Source organism: Ascaphus truei, chromosome 6, assembly GCF_040206685.1.
Source record: "Ascaphus truei isolate aAscTru1 chromosome 6, aAscTru1.hap1, whole genome shotgun sequence".
In the NCBI taxonomy this organism is placed as follows: Eukaryota; Metazoa; Chordata; class Amphibia; order Anura; family Ascaphidae; genus Ascaphus; species Ascaphus truei.
Window position 1 is genome coordinate 110,613,565 of NC_134488.1, and position 24,030 is coordinate 110,637,594.

Sequence of the window (24,030 nt, forward strand, 5' to 3'; positions counted from 1 at the left end):
ATTGCGGTACACATGCTCACTCTGACTAGGTGCAATCAAAGCAACATGTGTGCAATCGATTGCACCCAGCACACATGGTATCCCTGCTATATTATAAAAGCCAGTCCTGACTTCCAGCCACTCTGTCGCCTCTGTAGGAAAATGAATATAATTCCTAGCGCGTCTATTGAGTGCATAGAGAAACTGGGTCAAGGCCCGCGAGAATGTAGATTGCGAGACCCCGCCCACTATGCCCACAGTTGTCTGGTATGACGCGGAAGCAAGATAATGTAATGAGCACAGCATTTTAACAAGCCCAGGGACTGCACGACCTCTGGCTGTGAAAAAATCTAAATCCCCCCTTATCTCCTCATAAAGAGCTAAGATTGCTGCTGAACTCAAACGATAGCGACTTACAATCTCCTCCTCACTCATCCCATCTAACAGGGTTCTCTCCCTGTACAGACGCGGACGAGGCACAAGTTGTCTCCTCTGTCTTCTCCTCTGATCTCCTGTCCCTCTACCTGTCCCTCGGCCTGTCCCTCTCCCTGTCCCTGTCGTATCCGCGTCACTGTCACTGTCCCTCGGTGTGTCCCTCCCTTGCCCTATATGATTGTCTTCATCATCAAGCATGTCATAGAAAAGAATGTTCCTCCGTCTCCTAAACATTCGCAACATTTTGAAATGAGTAGCTGTGAATGAGCAGGTAATGTGCGTCCTTTAAATAGGTATGTGATGATGTCAGGTGACATAGTAAAATGCAAGGTGTTACATTAACATAATAAAGTACTTCTGTGGCAAGCTGTGTGCACTTGTTGTTCTAAGTATTTGTTGTGTGTATTCTGCAGGGAATGATGATATTTGGCAATGATGTGACGTGAAGCTTTGTACAAAGATTGCTTGCAAATAAATAGTTGCATGTGCAATGCATGTAACACTTGTGAACGCAAGAGTCAGTCATGTAATGAGACAAAAAGGCTGAGATTGACGTGGGAAAAGTTTTGTGTAACATGTGTAATTATCCATGTTATTGTGACATGGTGGCAACAATGAATAGTCGTGTGCATATGCATGCATTTGTGTAAGGAGGATAGTTGGTATAGAATGAGTTTACAAGGTGTCCCAATGATGAATTACTGTACATGTGTGTATAAGTTAGGTTGAAGTGCTTGTAATGCTACGGTTACAATGTAAACATGCAATGTGATTGAGCGTCCAATAAGTGACGTCATGAAAATAGGGAGGACCCAAAAGTATATGTAAACATGAGAAGACAGATGTACATGAACGTTTAAAGATGCGTGTCACATTACAAGCATTGTGTAATGTAAAGGAAGATGAATATACTGTGTATGAGTGACATGTGTGACATGTGTGACATCATGTAAATAATTGTCGCTGAGTTGAGTAAAATGTGTGATATGATGTGAGGTTCTCATTTAAGAGTGTAGTATAGTATTTTCCCTTGCCACATCATCACATGATGAGTAATGTGACCCGCAAATGCTGCAAACATGTAAAAGTCGAATGTTATGCAAATAAGACACATCAGCTGTGACACAATGCAGGGAATGCCCCCACACTGTAATGCAAATCCCCCTTGTATTGTGAGCAATGAAACGTAAACAGTACTATACTGTTATACGTCCCCGCTCCATTGACTTCCATTGATGTACAGAAGATGTTTTTTTTCTAAGTGCCGTTCCGGCAGCCTTAGCGATCGTTCTCCCGTCCAAACTGCCAACTTTAGTTGGCGGGAGAAATCGGCCATAACATCTCAATTTCGTAGTGCCGATCAGCCCCGATAAGCTGTTTTTTGTTGTTGAATCCAGCCGATTTAAAAAAGTGGCGATCAGTGTCGAAAACAGGCTTATCGGCAGGCGACTGGCCATAACCAAATTATCGGCTCCGAAACCTGGCGATATGAAGCACTTATCGGCGCTTACTGAATCTCAAACCCAATTTTGGCTATAACATGGCCATATTTCCCTTATCAACGCTTACTGCATGAGGCCCATAGTCCCACAACGGTACAGCTGACACTGAAGCAGGAGGAGAGTATCTAGAGAGTCCATACAGGCGAATATAACCTCTCTTTTTTTTATCTAACAGTTTTAATTGTTGTGTGAGTGCACTATTACTATTGTCAAGTGTCTTTACACTTTTTATTGATTGCATATTTTGCTCTATAAAGTCTATTTTTTAAATTTGCACCCTCAATTTCTTTTTTCTTTTGGAGAAATTAAGGTAGGCTTTTATTTAGCTAAAGTTCAACATGAATTTTTCTCAGCCAAAGTACAGCAGCACAGAATATTTATCCTTTTCTCAGCCAAAGTTCAGCAGTACAAAGAATAACTGGACAACAGATCCTAGGCAAAAATCATCGGTCAAAATATAGCACAGTCCTCAGACCCAACAAGCATCCCTCTGCAATCCAGAATAGCAACCCCACTGGTCTGCAGGCTGCCTGTTTTTAAAGGCTTCAACCCGGGTTGATCATTAACACTGTTAGCTGCCCAAACAGCCCAAGGCTTGTACTAAAAGGGTTGACCCTGCTGTAGGGACTTTATTAAATAGCATGGGAATGAGTAAATAGGTTTTCATTATTCATGATCATTTGCATATGTTGTTGTTAAAACTATCGCTGAAATATCGCCGCAGCAAAAATCCCATTTTTCACTGCATTACCTCTGGCAATATGGCTTTAGTGAATAGGTTGATAATAAAACATTAGAGTTAAATACATTTAATGCCATTTTTCCATTGGTCGATCTTAAGTGAATGTAGGCCATGGTGTGCTTTAACAAATATCTACATTTCTCTTTTTACAATAATATTTTGAGCTGAGAAACTGCATTATTATTTAACCAAGGAGATGACAAGTTTGGAATTTCTTCTAAGATGCTGGGATACCATGAAGACAAACCTTGGAAATAGCTACATATGGGAAAAGCTAATGTGCCAAAGAACAGAGAGTAGGGAGGAAGAAATAAATCACGATCCTGTTTATGCCGAATAATCTGAGGGGGAAAGAATACCTGTAACCAAAGAAAAAGTTTCATCATCACATAAAACAGTGTTTTTCAACCTTTTTGTTGTTAAGGAACCCTATAATTATATTGTGAGATTCTGATGAACCCGAACCCTAGCGCGCCTGATCAGATTCATTGTAAGGAACCCCAACCCTCTCTAATAGCGCGTCTGACATCAGATACATTGTAAGGAACCCCAACCGTCTCTAATAGCACGTCTGAGATCAGATGCATTGTAAGGAACCCAACCCTCTCTAATAATGCGCCTGAGATCAGATGCATTGTATGGAATCCCAACCCTCTCTAATAGCGCGCCTGATATCAGATGCATTGTAAGGAACCCCAACCCTCTCTAATAGCATGTCTGAGATCAGATGCATTGTAAGGAACCCCAACCCTCTCTAATAGCGCATTGTAAATTCTTCTGTATTCGGTATCATTTTTTTAAATGACCAGAAAATTGCAGGGAACCCTTTAGGGATGCCCGGGGAAACCCAAGTGTTCTCAGGAACTATAAACCAACGTAGAAAAAGAAATTCCCACAGATATGCACTCTTCATTTATCGTTTTTATGCAAAATTATTTAAATAACAATATAATTAATTAAAATAGTGGCATGCAAATTGAAATATATTCTCAGCGGAGACCGACACTTATTAGCCTATACACAATTGCTACTAGATAAAGTGATTCTGGGTTACAGCATGAGGTGAGAGAAAATGCAAATACATTTCCATAAAGTGCTTGTTGAAAATATTTAGCAGCAGTATTCATTTCTACATACCTTTTTACTATAGCTCAAGGATGTAATCAATGCAATGTCACTATAATAGCATAACAGGCACACATAAATTGGACAAACAAACTTTAATGAGCTAAACATATATGTTACCACTTCCCATCACACATTGATCATTCCAAGTGGACTGGTGTATAAAGTACATTTGAAAATGCTTAATGGCAGGATTTGGTTACTGGTGTATATAGTTACCCTACGTGCGTTTCATACCACCTGCTTCTTCCGGTGTGACTCACCCTGGAAGAATCACGTGGTATGAAACGCTTGTTGGGTGACGTCTGACCCGTCCCTAGGCATATCTTGGGTTTCAGGTCTCAAAGGGTGGCGAGAGGAAAAATTTAGAAGCACTGCTGCTTTCCCTTATTTTTTTTTTTTTTTAACATATGTAGGATTGAGGCAGGGGGTCTCTGGAGCTGAATCACATTAATTTCAGCTCTGCGGACCCCCTGCTTCCTGAGATACTTACCCCTTTAGGGGTAGCCGGTATCTCCTGCTCAGGTTTAAAACCACTGGTCACGTGGGCTAATAGGAAGCTGCCTATGATGTTTTGGTTTCCTATTGGCCCATGTGATGGAACAGCTAAACCTGAGCTGAGATTCTAGCACCCCCTAAAGGAGGTAAATATTTCAGGAAGCAGGGGTCCCCGGAGCTGAAATTATTACAGTTCAACTCTAGAGACTCCCTGCTTCCTACCAAGGGGGGGCGGGGGGGATGTGGGGATTGTTTTTTTTGAGGGGGGACTTTTATTTGGAGGTGGGGGGAGGCGTCTTTATTAGTGTTTACCTAAGGGGAAGGACCTGGGTGACGTCATAGTGGAGACACCCATGCAGCAGTCTGAGTGAGGAGAGAGCACCAACAGCTGAGGCTCAGCTGAACTTGTGGCGTTTCCTTCACCGACCTGCAATTTCGGATTTCTGGCTTGGAGTAAACAGCAGCAGTGTCTTAAAAGCCGAGGCATACTGAAGGGCCCTGATACGTACTGTACACCACAGTTTGGAGGATTATTTCACCCACTAGACTTGATTCCAACATAGGTTTCTGGTAACTATATACTGTACACCAGTAACCAAATCCTGCCACAATATGTTGGTGTCTAAGCATATTAAAATGTGCTTCATACACTAGTTTACTTTGAATTATTAATCTGTGATGGCAAGTGGTAGCATATACGTTTATCTTCTTCAAGTTTGTTTGTCCAGTATATGTGTGCCTATTATGCTATTATAGTGACAATGTTACATCCTTGAGGTATATTAAAAAGGGACCAAAAGGACCCTTTTTAGATTTGCAAACCTACTGTATGCTACTATTATGATAATAGAAATTTATACTGTTGATAAATATTTTCAACAGGCACTTTATAAAAATTCATTTGCGTTTTCTCTCACCTCATGCTGTAGCCCAGAATCACTTTATCTAGTAGCAATTGTGTATAGGCTAATAAGTGTCGGTCTCCGCTGAGAATATATTTCCATTCGCATGCAACTATTTTAATGAATTATATTGTTATTTAAATATTTTTGAATACTACAGATAAATGAAGAGTGCATATCTGTGGGAATTTCTTTTTCTATGTTGGTTTATAGTTCATACTAGTCCTTGATCATGCACCCCCCAAGTAGTTATTGTGTTGGGTTATAGAAATATCATATATATGGTCTCGATCATAAATTGACTACCTTGTGTGGAGTGTTCCTTGGAAACCCTGTTGAAAAACACTGACATAGACGTTGACATCGAGAGGAATAAACCTACTTATTGTTGGTGTGTTTTCTTTTTCTTTTACAGTATAGGGCACAATGAGGTTATTGGCATGTGCCGTGTGGGAAGTGATGCTGATACTCCTGGCAGAGAGCACTGGACTGAGATGTTGGGAAATCCTAGAAAGCCTATAGAGCACTGGCATCAGCTTGTAGAGGTAAATAGCAAGCCCTTGTAAATCAGTTTGTAAACTGTCTGACTTCATTACTTCAATTCAACATTTGCCACTGGTTTCACAAAAAAGTGCAAAGCTTGTAGATACAGTATATGCAATATTTTCCCTGAAGGTCGTAAACCAGGGGAAATGTCCCTTTTCCCGTGCCAAGCATTTTTCATCCAGACCTTGATATTAGGCTTATTCAAGAGGGAGAGAGGGAGGGAGAGACGTGGGAAATGTGCTAATCTAAATATCTTTTGCATATTTAAATTAGCTTATTTCATAGTTATCTTAGGTGTGTTCATTTCGAGATATATACTGTAAGTACAGGCATACCCCGGTTTAAGGACACTCGCTTTAAGTACACTCGCGAGTATGGACATTTCGCCCAATAGGCAAACGGCAGCTCGCGCATGCGCCTGTCAGCACGTCCTGAATAGCAATACCACCTCCCTACCTGTACCGAAGCTGTGCGCAAGCGGGGACACTTTAGAGCCTGTTACAAATGCATTGCTATGTACATATATGATGATTGCAGTACAGTACATGCATCGATAAGTGGAAAAAAGGTAGTGCTTCACTTTAAATACATTTTCGCTTTACATACATGCTCTGGACCCATTGAGCACGTTAATGCGGGGTATGCCTGTAAATGGGCATTCACTCTCTTTCTTTCTCTCTTTCTCACTCTCTCTCTGGGCCTTATTCAGAGAGGGTTGATAAAAAAAATCGCCAGGGAATTTAAAATGACTGTTTTTTGGGCGTTGCTATCACGGTATTCAGAAAGGCTCGATTACCAGTGATAGCAAAATGCCCAAAACGGGCAAGTTGCTGCCATCGAGAGCATCGAGCCTCTGAAAAGGCCTAAACCAGCGATTCATTTCTGCTGCAGAGAGAGCTGCTCTGAGAGAGCCGCTTCTCACAGCTGAAATGTCGCCCAAAAATTATTTATTTAAATATACATTTCTTTAATAGTGTAGAGGTGCAGGGTGTCTCCGGAGCTGAACCACGTTGGTTTTATGTCCGGGGACCCCCTGCTTCCCGAGATGCAGGCCTCTTTATGGGGTGCCGGTATCTCCTATGCAAGGAAATGTCCCGCGTCACGTGACGCGGGATATTTCAATGCAGAGGGATACCGGCACCCCATAAAGGTGCCTGTATCTCGGGAAGCAGGGGGTCCCCGGACATAAAACCAACGTGGTTCAGCTCCGGAGACCCCCTGCACCTCTACACTATTAAAGAAATGTATATTAATAAATATTTAAAAAAAACATCAATACACGCCCTCCTCCCCCTCCGCCCAAACCCATACAGTACAGTAATGGGCAAAAAAAACTATTATCCAGATATGGATAATAGATTATTTGCCCATTATTAAACACTGCATTAGCATACATAAATAAAGTAAATAAATACAGTTATACTTACCACAACAGCAGGTCCCTCTGTCCTCCGTTGCCAGAAAGCATATATACAAAATAAATACATTCTAATTGCCCCTAACCCCTTAATCACCTTAGTCATTAAGGGGTTGACCCACCCTGACCCGATACCAACCCGGGAGGCCTAAGCTCCCACCCTGACTGACTATACCCACCCTATACCCATTGAGTAGTATAGTGGTACATCATGCCCAAATAATAATAATATGGGCATGATAAGCCTCTATAGCACTCAATGGGCACCCTAATGACAATAAATTAATACACAAGACACGCAATAATAAAATGTAACTAAACTCCAAAAAATCACACGTCACTAAATACAAACAGTAGCCAGCTAATCCAATCAATACAATCAATTGCAACATCAACAATTAATTAATTCAACCATTAACCAATCTAAACAATTAATTCCGAAACCAACTCAAAATGAATAGTAACACTAACCAATGTAAACAATGAATTACTCCAACATTAATGAATGTAAACAGTTAAATAGAAAGAAAGAAATTCTAACAATCTCTGAAGTAACCATAAAACACATTAGCTAACATAATATAACATTAAATACAAACGAACACCAATCGCAAACCTTTAATGACATTAAGCATGAAAAAACAAACAATGACATCCACATAATACATGAAATTCCAAAAGCAACACCACTACCAAGCGAGAAATGCCCCCCAAATATTGTCATAATAATGTATTAATCTGTACCCTAAAGAGGTACCGATTAATATATTATCAGTCAATGTGCCTCCCCCAAAAAAATCAAAAAACACATCCAAAGATTAAACCTGTATAAAGAGACATTTACAAACATAGAATATCTTACTTACCATTAGAAGCGGTGGCCCTCCGACTCCCGGGGAAACAGGAAGCTCACGTACCTTGAAGGCCTCCAACAGCATCCGATGCCATCCGCCATGAAGATCCGGCTCAGGTACCCCAATCTTCTTTTTTCTTTCTTTAATCACCTTCTTCTATCTTCATCTGTAACCATTTCTTGTTCTTCTCTATCTTCTTTCTTCATCTGTCAATCCAAAATACACCATGTTAAATCCCAGCCGATGCTGTCTCGTCGGCTTCTTGGGCTCAAATGAGGCGTCACGGCCTTAAACCCTCAAAATGGTTAACAGCCACCTGATTGGCTGTTAAAACCATGTGCAGACTTGAATTTTTTTTTTTGCTGTGACGTCACTTAAAGGGAATGATGCCAGCCAATCAGAATGGCTGTGCTGCATTTGCCTTTAAGATGATGTCACGAAGCCGGCGTCAGATGGTATTTCAGCCAATCAGATCGTGGGAACAAATCCCACACTCTAATTGGCTGAACTACCTTGTGACACAGCGGCCATCTTGGATTTAGTGACGTCATGTTAAAGGGAAATTAAGCACAGCCATTCTGATTGGCTGGCATCATTCCCTTTAAGTGACGTCACGGCAAAAAAAAAAAAAATTAAAGTCTGCACATGGTTTTAACAGCCAATCAGGGGGCTGTTAACCATTTTGAGGGTAAATGTGACGTCACAAGCCATATTTAAGGCCGTGACGCCTCATTTGAGCCCAAGAAGCCGACGAGACAGAATCGGCTGGGATTTAACATGGGGTATTTTGGATTGACAGATGAAGAAAGAAGATAAAGAAGAACAAGAAATGGTTACAGATGAAGATAGAAGAAGGTGATTAAAGAAAGAAAAAAGAAGATTGGGGTACCTGAGCCGGATCTTCATGGCGGATGGCATCGGATGCTGTTGGAGGCCTTCAACGTACGTGAGCTTCCTGTTTACCCGGGAGTCGGAGGGCCACCGCTTCTAATGGTAAGTAATATATTCAATGTTTGTAAATGTCTCTTTTTACGGGTTTAATCTTGGATGTGTTTTTTTATTTTTTGGGGGAAGGCACATTGACTGATAATATATTAATCGGTACCTGTTTAGGGTACAGATTAATACATTATTATGACAATATTTGGGGGGCATTTCTCGCTTGGTATTGGTGTTGCTTTTTGGCATTTCATGTATTATGTGGATGCCATTGTTTGTTTTTTCATGCTTAATGTCATTAAAGGTTTGCGATTGGTGTTCGTTTGTATTTAATGTTACTGCACCGACACACTTTATTCGAGCAAATACCCAGTATGTACCTGGCAGATACCTGGAATGCGCCGCTCCTCACCTCTGACAAGCCCCGTTGCATTTGCCTTCCCAGCCTGGGTTCATGCCTGGCTGACGGGCGGCTGATCTGTTAAATGATAATGATTAGGATTTAATAGGCTGCAATGCTTCTCGTGTCTACCAGATGGCATAAATTCATGAATTGTAATGCAGTATATATATATATATACTGTGCAGTATTGCAGCCAGCGGGAATAAAATGCTTCAATCCCTGCCTGGAAAATAACCCAATGCACTCGGGCAGAAAACAGTCACAAACCTCAATACACCTGGGTATACCCGAATTCGTGGGACTAGCCGAGCTCGAATAAAGTGTGTCGCCAGTGTATATTATGTTAGCTAATGTGTTTTATGGTTACTTCAGAGATTGTTAGAATTTCTTTCTATTTAACTCTTTAAATTCATTAATGTTGGAGTAATTCATTGTTTACATTGGTTAGTGTTACTATTCATTTTTAGTTGGTTTCGGAATTAATTGTTTAGATTGGTTAATGGTTTAATTAATTCATTGTTGCTATTGATTGTATTGATTGGATTAGCTGGCTACTGATTGTATTTAGTGACGTGTGATTTTTTGGAGTTTAGTTACATTTTATTATTGTGTGTCTTGTGTATTACTGTATTGTCATTAGGGTGCCCATTGAGTGCTATAGAGGCTTTTCATGCCCATATTATTATTATATGGGTATGATGTACCACTATACTACTCAATGGGTATAGGGTGGGTATAGTCAGTCAGGGGTGGGTGTTTAGGCCTCACGGGTGGGTGAAGGGGGTATTAGCCCTAAGGATGGGTGTTTAGACCTTGCGGGTGGGTAGCGGTTGGGTTAACCCCTTTATTACCTTAGCGGTATAAACCGCTAAGGTAATGAAGGGGTTAACTCCCCCCGCAACCCCCCCGCAATGCCTAAACAGCCACTAAGGGCCAAATTCCCCCTTCACCCACCCCCACTAGCCACTGTATTGTATTGTATTGTATGTTTCTTACAGTAAGCTTGGCACGGGTGTTTAGCCCCTTCATTGCCTTAGCGGTTAGCCGCTAAGGTAATGAAGTTGCTGTACATGCATGTTTCCTGCCTCGGATGCATGCCGGGGGGGTCCGGAGCTGCTAATAATGGCTATCCACTCCGGAGACCCCGGGCATCAATCCGAGGCAGGGAAGGGGCCTCATTTTTTCTAAGTCCCGACACTTCGCTGCTCATCGAGGTATCTCCCCACCAATTGACCAAAAAAATTGTGGTGAATTGGATTTGGGGAGAAGACCGCCTTTTAGGGCTGCGATGGGCTGCAATATGCCGCGACAGCCGACTCGCGGGTCTCTGAATCGCGCGAGTTTATCAACCATCCGAAAATGGTCGATAAGGGGCTGATCGCTGCTCAGTCGGCGAATTTCGGATAGCGATACAATTTTGCGTCGATACAGGCCGTTATCGAGCACTTATCGAGGCTATCTGAATAGAAGTAGCCATTTTGGTCGATAAGTGCTCGATAAGGGCCTTATCGAGGCTTTCTGAATAAGGCCCTCCGTCTCTTTCCCTCCTTCCCTCTCTCTGTCTCCCATTCCCCTCCCCTCTCTCTCTCCCTCCATCTCCCACTCTCCCTCTCTCTGTATTGCAAATTGAGGAGCAAAGTACAGTACTTTGTTACATTGTCACAGGTAGGACTCTGTTAAGGGTAATTTAACACCAAAAGCTGTTTTTTTTGTAAGCTTTTGTAAATAACTGGCATAATAATTTCAGTCCACTTAGAACTGAATAAAATGCGTGTTCCTAACATTTACAAGCACGTAAAACTTTTCTGCCCCTGTCAGGCTTATGACCCACATATCCCCCTGCATTATGTACAATTACTGTAAGTAAATTGCCTCTTGTTGATTTGTGCAGGAGAAAGCCCTGAATAACTTTATGTCTAAGTCACCGCCACCTCGAGAGAAGCCGAGCATAGTAGTGGACAATACACAGTCTGACTAGCTACTTCTACTACCTAGGAAGAAAGAAACAAATCGGAAGAGCTGTAAGTATTCACAAATACGTGAACACAGTTAACTCAATGTTATGTCCTTACTTTTAGTTATCTGCATCAAGTAGGGTTGTCAGGTGGTTTCTCTAAAAATACTGGACACATTGGTGAAAGGTGCGACATGCTCGAGACACACAAGCCTCTCATCTCTCTCCGCTCCATGCTGTTTCCTCCTCTCCTTGACCCCACCTCCAGGCTGGAGGAAGCTGCCTAGCCCCTTAGCAACTGTCCTGCTTCGGGAAATTCTGCAACCCCCAAGCCGGTCAGGTCCCTATGTCCAGCAAGGCAATACCAGACATATACATGTCCATTTTTCATTGGAGAAAGTGTCCAATTGAGAGCGGGGGCCTGAGTCCACCTCCCCTTAACTATCTTGCTGTAACAGTGCACTAAAATCAAACAACTCACCAGACACAGACGTTGGGGAGTTAACCTTTCTTTTATATAGGAAAACTGGAAAAGGAGGGCCAGGCCGTACCCCTGGTGTAACGGGTGAGAGGCCACTGCCCTCTAAGGCTACGCTTATAGTGCCGGCGACGCAACGGTCACTGGAAAATAAAATGGAGATGACTTCCAGCGATTGCGACCAATCCATCGTGCCGCGCTTACTATAAGCGCATGCGACGGCGGCAATGCATTTGTTTTGCCGCGATGTCGCTGTCGCCGGCACTATAAGCGCAGCCTAACCTTTACAGATTTTAAACACAATTTATACAATAACACTTCCCGGTTCCCAGTGCTTGTGAGATTGTCCCAGTAGTGTCCCTTCGATATCATGGTGCCCCAGTTATCGGGTAGCACCAATGTGTGATGAGTAAACATTGCAGGCATGTGTTGTGATGGAGAGGGGTCGGCAGCTTATATGCTGGGGTCCCCGTAGGCAATTGTATTTGCATAGATCGCTCCCTTGAATCAAGTTACTCATGATTCTCTTCCTCTTTGTGGGCTCGGTGTGGTTCAGTTCCGTGGGGAGCGGACAACCTGCGGTTCCATACTGCTAGTAAATCTGTCCCTCTCAGCAGGGGTAGCATGCAAAGGTGTCTGTTTAGCGGTCCTTGTGGGAATCTCTGCGCCTGCGGTTAAGATTTAGATGCTGCCTCCTTCTATGGGAATAGTCTTGTCTCTCTTGAGTCACCTCCTCACACCTTGGTCCCTGCAGGCCGACTGACAATTTCCTTTCTGCTCCCATGACCGTTTCCTTCTTCTCCCTCAGTAATTGGTCTGAGCATGTCACGTTGAGGGCATATGTAACCACAGTGACAATCAAAGGATAAAATGGCTAGTGTATTTTTTTTATATAGTATTGTATATTATATTTTATTGCACTAAATTTTATATTTGAATGGGCAAAATAACTATTTGCCATTTTTGGCTAATAGCACTTTTTCCCATTCCTATGCGGTGGTGTTGGTGGTAGAGGGGTGGGGGGTGAAAGCAGTAGTTGTCCCTGGGGGCCGCTGTTTAGTCCTTGCGGGAGGGCTTAACCCGTTCATTACCTTAGCGGTTGTAACTGCTAAGTTACTGAAGGGGTTAACTCCTCCCGCAACCCTTCCAGGAGGGGTAACCACTCACCCTTAGGCAACTACAAGCTTCACTCTCCCCCTCTACCACCAACAAACCGGGTAGAGCTATTTAACTCCTTTATTACCTTAGCGGTTAGCTGCTAATGTAATGAAGAAGGTGTAATTTAATTTTAATAACATAGTATTGAAGCAGGGCATCTCGGGGGTTTAACCGCATTAATTTCAGGTCCGGGGACCCCATGTTTCCCAAGGTACAGGCCCCAGAATGGGGTGCCGGTATCTCCTGCAAGCTTACATCTCCCGCATCATGTGACCGGGACATTTAAACTTGCCGCAGATACAGGCACCACCTACAGTATTGAGGTCGGTACCTCGGGAAGCAGGGGGTCCCTGGACCTGAAATTAATGCGGTTCAGCCCTGGAGACCCCCTGCTTCTATACTATGTTGTTAAAAATTAACATTAAAACTGCACGATCGCCTATAAGAGCTGTGCAGCGAGATGCAGCTTGTTTCTGTGCAGATCTTCCAGACTGCGGGAGTGAAATGGAATGTTAAGTTAATTTTGCTCGTTAAGCAAATACAAACTAGTGCGATGTGGCCTTTTTTTATACCAAACACTAAACAAAATGCGCTTTTTCTTAGTGAATACTGTTTTTCCACAAATGTCATTGCGTTCGGTAGGAACATGCCAGCCCGATCCATGAATTTATCGAAGTTTAGTGAATAGGCATCATAGTGATGTACTTCACGTCCTCTGCATTTAGCATTGGTGATTTAAGTGAGGGGGGCTCAAGTGCCACACCAACAGGCCAGGTTTTCAGGATATTCCATCTTCAGCATAGGTCAAAGACTGAGCATCTGATTGAGCCACCTGCTGAAGCAGAGACTGGTTGAGCCTACTCTGCTGAAGCAGAGATATCCTGAAAACCTGACCTGATGGGGAGGCTTGAGGACTGGAGTTGAGCACCCTTGCATTAAGTCACTGTAAAGGAGAGTGGGGATGCACACATAAACAAACAAAAATAAGCTGGATGCTCAGTCCTGGCTAAAACAGCAGTTGCCAATATAGTATCTATACACTTCAGAAGAGGAGGGCGCACCCGACAGTAGTCTAAAGTCCGGTGTGCCCTCCTCTCTTGTGAAGCTCATGAAGTTACTAGCATGCGTTGGATGCTCATACCACCTCAAGGGACCTCGGTGGTTTGAAACAGAGGCAGCATGTCAGGGACGCTTCCCCTCGGAGTGGAACAGTGTTTGCTCTGTCTTTCGCCGCAGTGTTGAGACCCAGAGTTCTTCTCTGTGTATCCACCAGCAATCTCAACTGGCAATGTACAAGCTACTTCCCCCCCTTTTTTTTTATGGCTCGAGGGATACAATATTTTCAATTTACAGAGGCAGACTGAATAATCCAGACAGGAGCCAGGCATTCTCATTCCAAACACCTTCCTTCTGACGCCAAATGTCAAGGAAACCGTGTGCAAGTAAGAGGCAGGCTTTTCATTTTCTCCCTCACTAGGAAAATACTTCTTCAGATCCCTGGGTTCTACAAGTCATTCACAGAGGTTGCTTAATAGAATGAATCTCCTACCCACCAAGGTAATTTGTTAGCACATCATCTCCTTGATCCCCAGCGAAGAGAGTTCAGGTCCACAAAAAAGAAGAGAGACAATGGGACATATTCAGTATTTTGTTTTCTTTCTCTAAGCAAACAGGGGTTTTATGGGCTTGTTAGACCTAATGTCCATCAACCAAATTGTCAAAGTGGAACATTTTAAGATAGAGTCCATCAGACTTGTGATAAATATATTGATCTGCAAGACACAGATCTACACATTCCAATATGTTACTCTCATCAAACGTTCCTCTGATATCCAGCATTCAAGCACAGCCAGATATCTTATTACCAATTCACAGCTCTTCCATTCGATCTGTGTTCTGCACCCCGGGTGTTTACAACGTTGATGGTCGTGGTACTAGCCTTTCTCAGGGAACCAAGCATTACAGTCTTACGTAGACAACTACAGTTGATATAGTATAAAAAGAAAGGCCTCATTTTTGACACCCACAAGACATTTATATCTACCAGTGGAAAATCTATAAACATTATCAAACAAGTAATATTTCTGAGAACCTTTCCAAAAAGTGCCTATCAGACAAGACACGAGAGTTTGCAACAGGGTGGCCTAGTAAGGACTCCTCACACCATGTATTTCAACACTAAACATCCTGTTCTTTCTAAGACAAGAGAAAACAGTTTATCAGGGCGCTTAAGTAGCAGTGCAGAATAACATCAGCAGTCTTAAATGTCCTTACTTTGGATGCAGGGGAAGAGTCCCAGCTCTCCCAGGCAATCCTTCTGGGAACTGATGAAAGGATAGAATGGCGATGCACAGCTGAAAAAAATCACCAGGGGTCTGAGATCAAAGCAGTACAAACATGTAGTGGCACATTGGTAACAGAATAAAAAACACTCTTACGCGTTTCGAGCACAGTGGCACTTTATCAAATAAAGCGCCATCGTGTGCGAAATGAGAGAGTGTTTTTTATCCTGTTACCAAAGTGCAAATACATTTTTGTACTGCTTTGATCTCCAACCCCTGGTGATTTTTTTCAGCTGTGCACCACCATTCTATCCTTTCATCTGCATACTGTCTACCAGCAGGAGCATGCCAACCGTCGTTCACATCGGAGGAGATCCCTGCCTCCATGCAGGTTATGAAGACCTGCTTCCTCACAGGTAGTGCCACTCTGCTTCCTTAGCAGGCTGGTGAATTTTGGTTCTGATGTTAGGTGTGAATCCCAGCTGCTCCCAGGCAAGCCCTGCATCCTTGTAGGCTTGTGAAGTTTTGGTTCTGGTTGGGTGTGAGTCCCAGCTGCTCCCAGGAAAGTCCTCTGGAAATATGAACCATGCCATTCTGGAGCACTGCCTGTCTTTAAAACCCTGCTTTAATCAGAAGTTGACTGAAAACACCCTGGCAGATCTGACAGCTAGGGTGCTGTCTCTTGATCCTAGCAAAGTGAGGGAGTGTGGCAAAAATGAGGGCAATCAGCGCATTAATAAAGGCAGTGTGCTCAGCTGGTTATCCCTATTTCATATTGGGGATGAAGGGGTTAATTTTATATGCTGTTCCCATGTACCATTCTCCCCTCTATGCATTGTTGTCCCTACCTGCAGTGCTGAATAACAGGAGCCATTCCATTAAGACTGCTAATTTAGGAACGGAGTGAGCCAGCACCCTGATTTTTGGTGTGCAGCCTCAGTGTAACCCCCCAAGAACACATATATTAAAAATATAACTTTGTCATAAGGGAAACATATATTTGTGATGAAGTGCCTTTCTGTTGCAGTTTTAAAATGTACCGGCAGGATGCAATTTTTTTCTGCCTGCCTTTGTAATGCATTAAGGAACAAATGTTATGCATCCATGAGCCCCCTGTTGGGGAGATGCCGATGCGTCTATGGGATGAAAGACCCCAGAGTCTTAAAGTGTCACTTAATCAGGATGTTTCTGAGTAGCAGATCCTGTTACTCATCCTAGATATTTCACACCTTGGGACCAAACTCCAGACGTTGCGTCCCCAGAAATGAGTGGCCCCTTTTTACTTAGCAGTGCTACCAAGCTGCTTACTGAGCATGCTCAGAGTTACCTGGGCTGGCTGTAGGATTTGCCCATGTGACATGGCAGGTTCTGATAGGAGGAAGATAATTCCATGCCAATGGGATGAGGCTAATGTAAACCCCACAGGCCCTTATCCTTAAAAAGGCCTGTAACCCTCATTCCTGTGTTGTTGTTGTTGCTGTTGTTACTTGATTTCTTTAAGCGGATAAGATCTAAGTACAGCGGCTACGATTCCAGAACGCAAGGGGTTAAAAACATCACAACAAGGAAACTTGCCCTGCTTCAGGATTTCGTTAGCCCTGGGGATTCCAGAACGAACCCCAAAGAACCAGAAAAGACTTTGCACTTTCACAGAAGGATTGGACTGGCTATTTATTTGGCAATTTGCAAAAGGACTACATTTTAAAAGACAATCTTCTGGTGCTTTGCACCTTTCTGGACATTATCCCCTGTTCCTATTCCCGTAAGTGTAATTATTAAGTGTATTCTGCAGTTGTCGTGTGTTTGCCTATCAAGGGAATAAATCTCAGTTTATTTTGCTTAACCTGTTCTACTCAATCAGGATCCACGAAATATAAATGTGTTATTAAGTGCGTCTCCCATCACAAGCGTTTAAAACTGGTGGCAGCAGGTGAGATACTGATTGAGCCTATATTCCAGTTTCCTGTGGGGCTCTGTAATATAGTGAGGACCTTGTAGATTGCAAGCTCCTCAGACAAGTGGCAACTTACACACACTTCCAAAGAGCACGAGATAATTCACTGGTCTCTGGACCCATACCCCAGTGGCACCATGAGTCCACGCTCAGGAAGGTTTTGTACCTGGAACCGGTCGCAGATAGTGGACAGATGTGTGGGGTACGGGTTCACGACAGACGATCGTTCAAAGAGTCAGCTGGAGGAGGATTTAGAAGAATATGAGGGCAGGATGGGCCCACCAGCTGCTGTGGCAGCAGACAGTACTCAGCCCGGAGTGCAGGAGGTCCCTCTAGCTCCGGGGCTGCAAGGACAGCGGGAGGATGTCAGTGACCTCCTGGAAGAGGGTGGCGGGGTGCCAGGGGGTGCAGATGGATCAGTCAATGCGGCGACCGGACTTGCTACCTCTGAGCTCATTGCACTCCTCACCACCTGGGGAGAAGGGCTCAGCTGTGAACAGCGACTCCAGCTCCTGTCGACAGCACTTGGAAGGCCCCCTCACTCCCACCTTGTCAGCGGGGAACAGGACGTTCCCAGAGTAACTGCTGTGGAAGCAGCAGAGCCAGCAAATCAATATGTAACCAGCAGAGCCTTGGTGAGCAACACAGCAGTCCCCAGAGAGGCAGCCATTCTGTCTAGGGGGGACAAGTCTGCACCTCAGCGGACTCCCAAACATACAGTGGGTAGCAACACGCCCTATACTGGGGAGTTCAAGCTTGAGAGACGGTGCTATCATTGCCACAAGGTGGGCCACATCCGGCCACATTGCCCGGACCGTGAGCAGTCTGGGGGACCCCATCAGGGGCAACGTTCACAAGCTGCAGGGCCAGTAACCCAGATTGGGCTGGCCCACACAGAGGAACAGAGCACAGCCATGGAGCCACAACCAAGAGGGATGTCCCAGGCAGATGCTGCTTTTGTCACCTCAGAGCCAGCAGCAGTGAGCAGAGGATATCCAAGGGCACCAGTCAAGATGCAGCCTGCTGATGTCCTGAGCAGGCACCCATGGAGGGTTACCTTTGGTGCCCGGCAAGCAGGGAGCTTGCCAGATTTGGGTGCTGCTGTTATTCTGGTGCAGCCAGAAGATTTGCTCCCGGGCACCGGGGTGCAAAGAACCATGCCTGATGGAGGGCTGCGGTGCTTCCATTGTGCCCAGATCGTTTTGGATGGGGGTGCCAATCATGGCATGAGGGAGGTGGGGGTTTTGTCCAGGGTAACTGCTGAGGTGCGCCTTAGCAATAACCTGGAGCCTGTGATCTTTGTGGTTGCTGCAGAATTGCCTGCTGTTGCGGCGATTCCTAAGAGCCTGTCATCAGGAATCACAGCAGAATCAACCTCTGTCCCCCTGCATTTGGGACCAACGGTTCCAGTGGCCTCTGCGGAGACCAGACAGGTAAGCCAGACTACTGAGTCGCGACCAGTGACTGACTTACTGTTCCCTTTACCTGTTCCTGTTACCCCTGACTTAGAGACTAAGGGTGGGTGGTTAGAATTAGGGACAGCAGATAGGGATGCGGTGACAGCTGACCCCAGCTTAGAAGGTACTCGCGGGGGTAAGGTATCTGACCACCATGGATCTCAGTAAAGGGTACTGGCAGGTCCCTTTGACCCAGGAGGCTAGGGAGAAGTCGGCATTCATCACCCCAATGCGGTGCGGTGACAGCTGACCCCAGCTTAGATGGTATGGGACTGCTGGCGTCCGAGTCCTGGGAAAGCGGGGGGTCAGACCACTGGCTGTGGCACCGCGGGCTCTGGGGTAGGGAGTCAGGTTCTACCGGGTTAGCCAGGGGCTGGACAGGTAGAAGACGGTTAGTGGGACCCGGGGAGGGTAGGCAGCAAGTGTTGCAGGTAGCCTTCCCCAGTCCGCTAGTGGGGCATCAGGGGGTCACTCACATGAGAATCCAGCTGTTGCATCCTTACTTCTGGCCGGAGGCAGCAGGGGCAGTGGCAGACTTTGGCCACCCCTAGGACGCCTGCCAGCCAGAGGGTAAAGTGGGTGATTATGTGCAGATGCTCCTGAACCTGTTACCAGGAATGGGGAACATGTTTCAGGAAGTAGCTCAGGCAGTGCCAGGCCTCTTAGGTAGGATAGGGTTTCCTAGGGGGGTCCTAGTTGAGCTAGGGGCCCTGGGAGTTAGGTAGGCAGGGGCAGAAGCCAGGGATAGGGTAGGGCAGCCTAGGGTCCTGTTCTCAGACAAGCTGGGCAGGGCACATACACTGGCGACACGTTTAATTTGAGTAGGGCTAGTACCGCAAGCCGGGACATGTCCCGGCTTGCTAGCCCCACTCCCTCGGTGACGCGCGGTCACGCGTCATCGGGAGCCTGCGCCCCCTGCACGGGCGTCCAGGGCTCCCCGAGGGAGCCCTGGTGTCCCGTGATGTGGGGGACGGCGGCAGGGGGTTCCGGGGGACCCGGCGGACCCGGCGAGCGGAGGGAGAAAGCCCAGATCGGAGGGCGCTCCTCCGGGGCTTCGGCGCGCGCCCGGCACCCTCCGGCGTGCGCCAGGTTACTGCTGCGGCCGAGACCGGGCAAATGCTCGAATAAACTCGGCCGCAGTAGTAGTACGGATCAGCCTGTGCTCCCAGGTGATCTGCATCCTCTGCATAAGAATACCTATGGAGTATCAGCAGAGGTGGCAGACAGTGTAGAGAGGAAGGCAAAGGGGGAGTCAGTCTTCAGCCTTCGGAATGGCCTCTGTGAGTTTTTCAGGGTGCCATTCCAGATGAGGAATGCTCTGGCTACCTCCCACCGCCTGGTCAGGAGGGCACTAGAGAGAGTGCAGAGGTATGTAGGGACATACAGGGAGAGGATAGTTGGCTTCAGGCAGATCTGGGGTTTGTATCCAGGACAGGTAGCAGCACTGCTAGCCAGGGTTAGGGAGACAGGGAGGACCAAAGTCTATCACATCAATATGCTCAAGGAGTACATAGCTCTACCAGATCTCCTAGGGGAGGCTAGGCAGGAAGGTACCATAGAGCAGGTGCAGATAGGGGCTCAGCTGAGTGTCAGGCAGAGAACAGATGCTAGGGCTATGATAGAGCAGTGTAGGGCTCTGTTCATGGACAAGCCAGGGAGGACACACATCACTGAGCCCCCAGTGCTTACAGGGGATCTGAGACCTCTGCACAAGCACACTTTTAGAGTGTCAGCAGAGGTGAAGGGCAGTATAGAGAGGGAGATGGAGGAGATGCTGGCCCTAGGGGTAATTGTACCATCCCAGAGCCCTTGCAGCTCAATGCAGGGACGGTTTCAGATGCCTACTCCATGCCCCGCATGGATGAGTTCCTGGATGAACTCGCGGGGGCAAGGTATCTGACCACCATGGATCTCAGTAAAGGGTACTGGCAGATCCCTTTGACCCAGGAGGCTAGGGAGAAGTCGGCATTCATCACCCCAAGTGGCCTCTATGAGTTCTTAGTGATGCCATTTGGGATGAAGAATGCACCGGCTACCTTCCAACGCCTGGTCAATCGTTTGCTAGAGGGTATGCAAGGGTTTGCAAGGCCTTATCTGGATGATATTGCTGTGTTCAGTAACTCCTGGAATCACACTTAATTCATGTAGCTGCGGTGCTAGCCAGGATTAGGGAGGCAGGTCTCACCTTAAAACCCACCAAGTGCTTAGTATGGATGGCTGAAGTCTTATACCTAGGGCATAGGGTGGGTGGAGGGCACCTCAAGCCAGAACCAGCTAAGGTAGAGGCAGTAGTGCAGTGGCCCACTCCCAAAACCAAGAAGCAGGTCATGGCTTTCCTAGGCACCGCAGGCTACTATAGGAAGTTTGTTCCCCAGTATAGTGCCATTGCTAAACCCCTGACTGACTTGACCCAGAAGCGTCTGTCTGTGCTGGTAGTTTGGTCTCCAGCCTGTGAAAGAGCATTTCAGGCTTTGAAGACTGCACTAGCCAGCGCTCCTATACTGGCCGCTCCAGATTATTCCAAGAAGTTTCTGGTGCAGACTGATGCCTAAGACATTGGCATTGGTGCTGTGCTCAGCCAGGTGGGGGAGGAGGTCAGGGAACCTCCAATGATGTTTCTGGGCCGCAAGCGGCTGCCCAGAGAAGTGGCATATGCCACTATTGAGAAGGAGTGTCTGGCCATAGTATGGGCTCTAAAGAAGCTACAGCCCTCTCTGTATGGCAGAACCTTCACTGTTATCACTGACCATAACCCCCTAAGTTGGTTACAGCGGGTGTCGGGAGAGAATGCCAAGCTCTTGCGCAGGAGCCTTGCCTGGCAGGAGTTTGATTTCACCATTCAGCACAAGAAAGGCAGTGAGCATGGGAACGCTGATGGCCTCTCCCGGCAGGACAATCCCCAAGACCTAATGACTTCAAAAACCCTCCGGTCAGCCCAACCACCAGAGGAGGTGGCCAGGGCAAACCTTGGGCTTTGAGTGGGGGAGATGTGGCGAAAATGGGGGCAATCAGCGCATTAATAAAGGCAGTGTGCTCAGCTGGTTACCCCTATTTCGTATTGGGGATGAAGGGGTTAATTTTATATGCGGTTCCCATGTACCATTCTCCCCTCTATGCATTGTTGTCCCTACCTGCAGTGCTGAATAACAGGAGCCGTTCCATTAAGACTGCTAATTTAGGAACGGAGTGAGCCAGCACCCTGATTTTTGGTGTGCAGCCTCAGTGTAACCCCCCAAGAACACATATATTAAAAATATAACATTGTCATAAGGGAAACATATATTTGTGATGAAGTGACTTTCTGTTGCAGTTTTAAAATGTACCGGCAGGATGCTATTTTTTTCTACCTGCCTTTGTAATGCATTAAGGAACAAATGTTATGCATCCATGAGCCCCCTGTTGGTGAGATGCCGATGCGTCTATGGGATGAAAGACCCCAGAGTCTTAAAGTGTCACTTAATCAGGATGTTTCTGAGTAGCAGATCCTGTTACTCATCCTGGATATTTCACACCTTGGGACCAAACTCCAGACGTTGCGTCCCCAGAAATGAGTGGCCCCTTTTTACTTAGCAGTGCTACCAAGCTGCTTACTGAGCATGCTCATAGTTACCTGGGCTGGCTGTAGGATTTGCCCATGTGATATGGCAGGTTCTGATAGGAGGAAGATAATTCCTTGCCAATGGGATGAGGCTAATGTAAACCCCACAGGCCCTTATCCTTAAAAAGGCCTGTAACCCTCATTCCTGTGTTGTTGTTGTTGCTGTTACATGATTTCTTCAAGCGGATAAGATCTAAGTACAGCGGCTACGATTCCAGAACGCAAGGGGTTAAAAACATCGCAACAAGGAAACTTGCCCTGCTTCAGGATTTCGTTAGCCCTGGGGATTCCAGAACGAACCCCAAAGAACCAGAAAAGACTTTGCACTTTCACAGAAGGATTGGACTGGCTATTTATTTGGCAATTTGCAAAAGGAAAGGGAATATGTATCTAGAGGCGCCTATGAGAACAATGATATACAAAAAGGATATAAAAAGCAAGCCTGTTGGACGATCAGGAAATGGCTCCTCTGGGTGTGCTTAAAAGAAAGAAAGCACAATACATAGCATAATACTGTTTGGTATAAAGACAAACAACACTTAAAACAACGTGGATCAGCTGAGAGATCAGATGGGTGAAAACTTTAAGATAAAAACATTTAATAACACAATTCATATTGCATACATAGACATAAAATGAATATGGATAATAAATGATTAGTATAAGCACATTGCAGCACCGGTGGATTCAGATGTAATGCCCACTCACCAGATGGATGATATAGGCAAGCGGTGGATATATTAGAGAGTATCCCCTCTCGGTGGTGGTAACTGCTTGCTGCTCCTGTGCATCTCCGTGAAGATGTGCACGCCAGCCGGCGTGTGGGCAGATGGTCTCACTCAGCACACTGGAGAGGACGTACAGCTATTCCAGATCGGCAGCAGCAGATTCGACTCAATGTCACGGACGACCAGCTATCTGACTGTCAGCAAACGCTGATTCATCTTGTCGTGGAGGGGAAATCACCAAACACAATGATGCAGAAGTGCTTAGTTCGCCACCCTACGCGTTTCGAAAGCTAACCGCTTTCTTCCTCAGGGGTATATGATAATAAAGTCCATGAAGGTCCTTTAAATAGAGCGTCCATAATTAATTAAATAATTTTCACCTGCAGACTTGTGCACATGCGCATATGGGCAAATTGGATAGTTCGTAGTCATGCTGTGTGCTCGGTCACATGCGCATTAGATAGTTCATGCCAGTATTTAATCGTGCTGCTGGGGTCTGATAGCTCAGCTGGATTTACAAACAAGACATGCAAAAAACTAATACATAAATTCCTAGTACAAAATAACATGATGATAATGTGAAAGTGTGATTACTTAAGTGTTAATATATGGCCTTATATATATGACCACGTGGAGAAGAAATACGAACTACTAATGTGTGTGTCTACTATAATATTAAACAAATGTGTGGTGCATACAAACCATAAAATGATATAACACTATATGCTTGAAGTAATGTATAAACTTGGGTGGAATGATTACTAAAATACTAAAAAACTGAATGTGATAATGTAAGGTGATATATGTGAATTAATTTATATAATTGAAATGGGAGTGATTAGTGTTATGAACATAAAAATAAGCATACATGAATTATTTTCAAGGAAAAAATACATTAACTATATTAAGCTTAATATTATATATGTACAAAAGGGTTGCCAAATATAACAAATATACAATAGCAATGGGTTCCTGAACAGACATATGGACAAATTGCAAAGGTAGATACTATATAGGTATGATATGTGGGTGCAGTGCAGGTTTTGCCAACCAGGAAGGCCTTCAGATCAAAGTCCACG

At 45.2% G+C, this 24,030-nt stretch overlaps 1 protein-coding gene across 4 annotated transcripts in view; it reads left to right on the forward strand.

Annotated features, from left to right (window-relative positions):
• SYT3 (synaptotagmin 3) overlaps positions 1-24,030 on the forward strand; it is a 162,140-nt gene that overhangs the window by 116,769 nt on the left and 21,341 nt on the right. For all 4 annotated transcript variants that reach the window (XM_075605774.1, XM_075605776.1, XM_075605777.1 and 1 more), the window contains exons 9-10: positions 5,599-5,728; positions 11,234-11,363. In XM_075605774.1, the coding sequence (XP_075461889.1) occupies positions 5,599-5,728; positions 11,234-11,320 (217 nt within the window). In that variant the 3' untranslated portion in view covers positions 11,321-11,363. The remainder of the gene's footprint in view (positions 1-5,598; positions 5,729-11,233; positions 11,364-24,030) is intronic.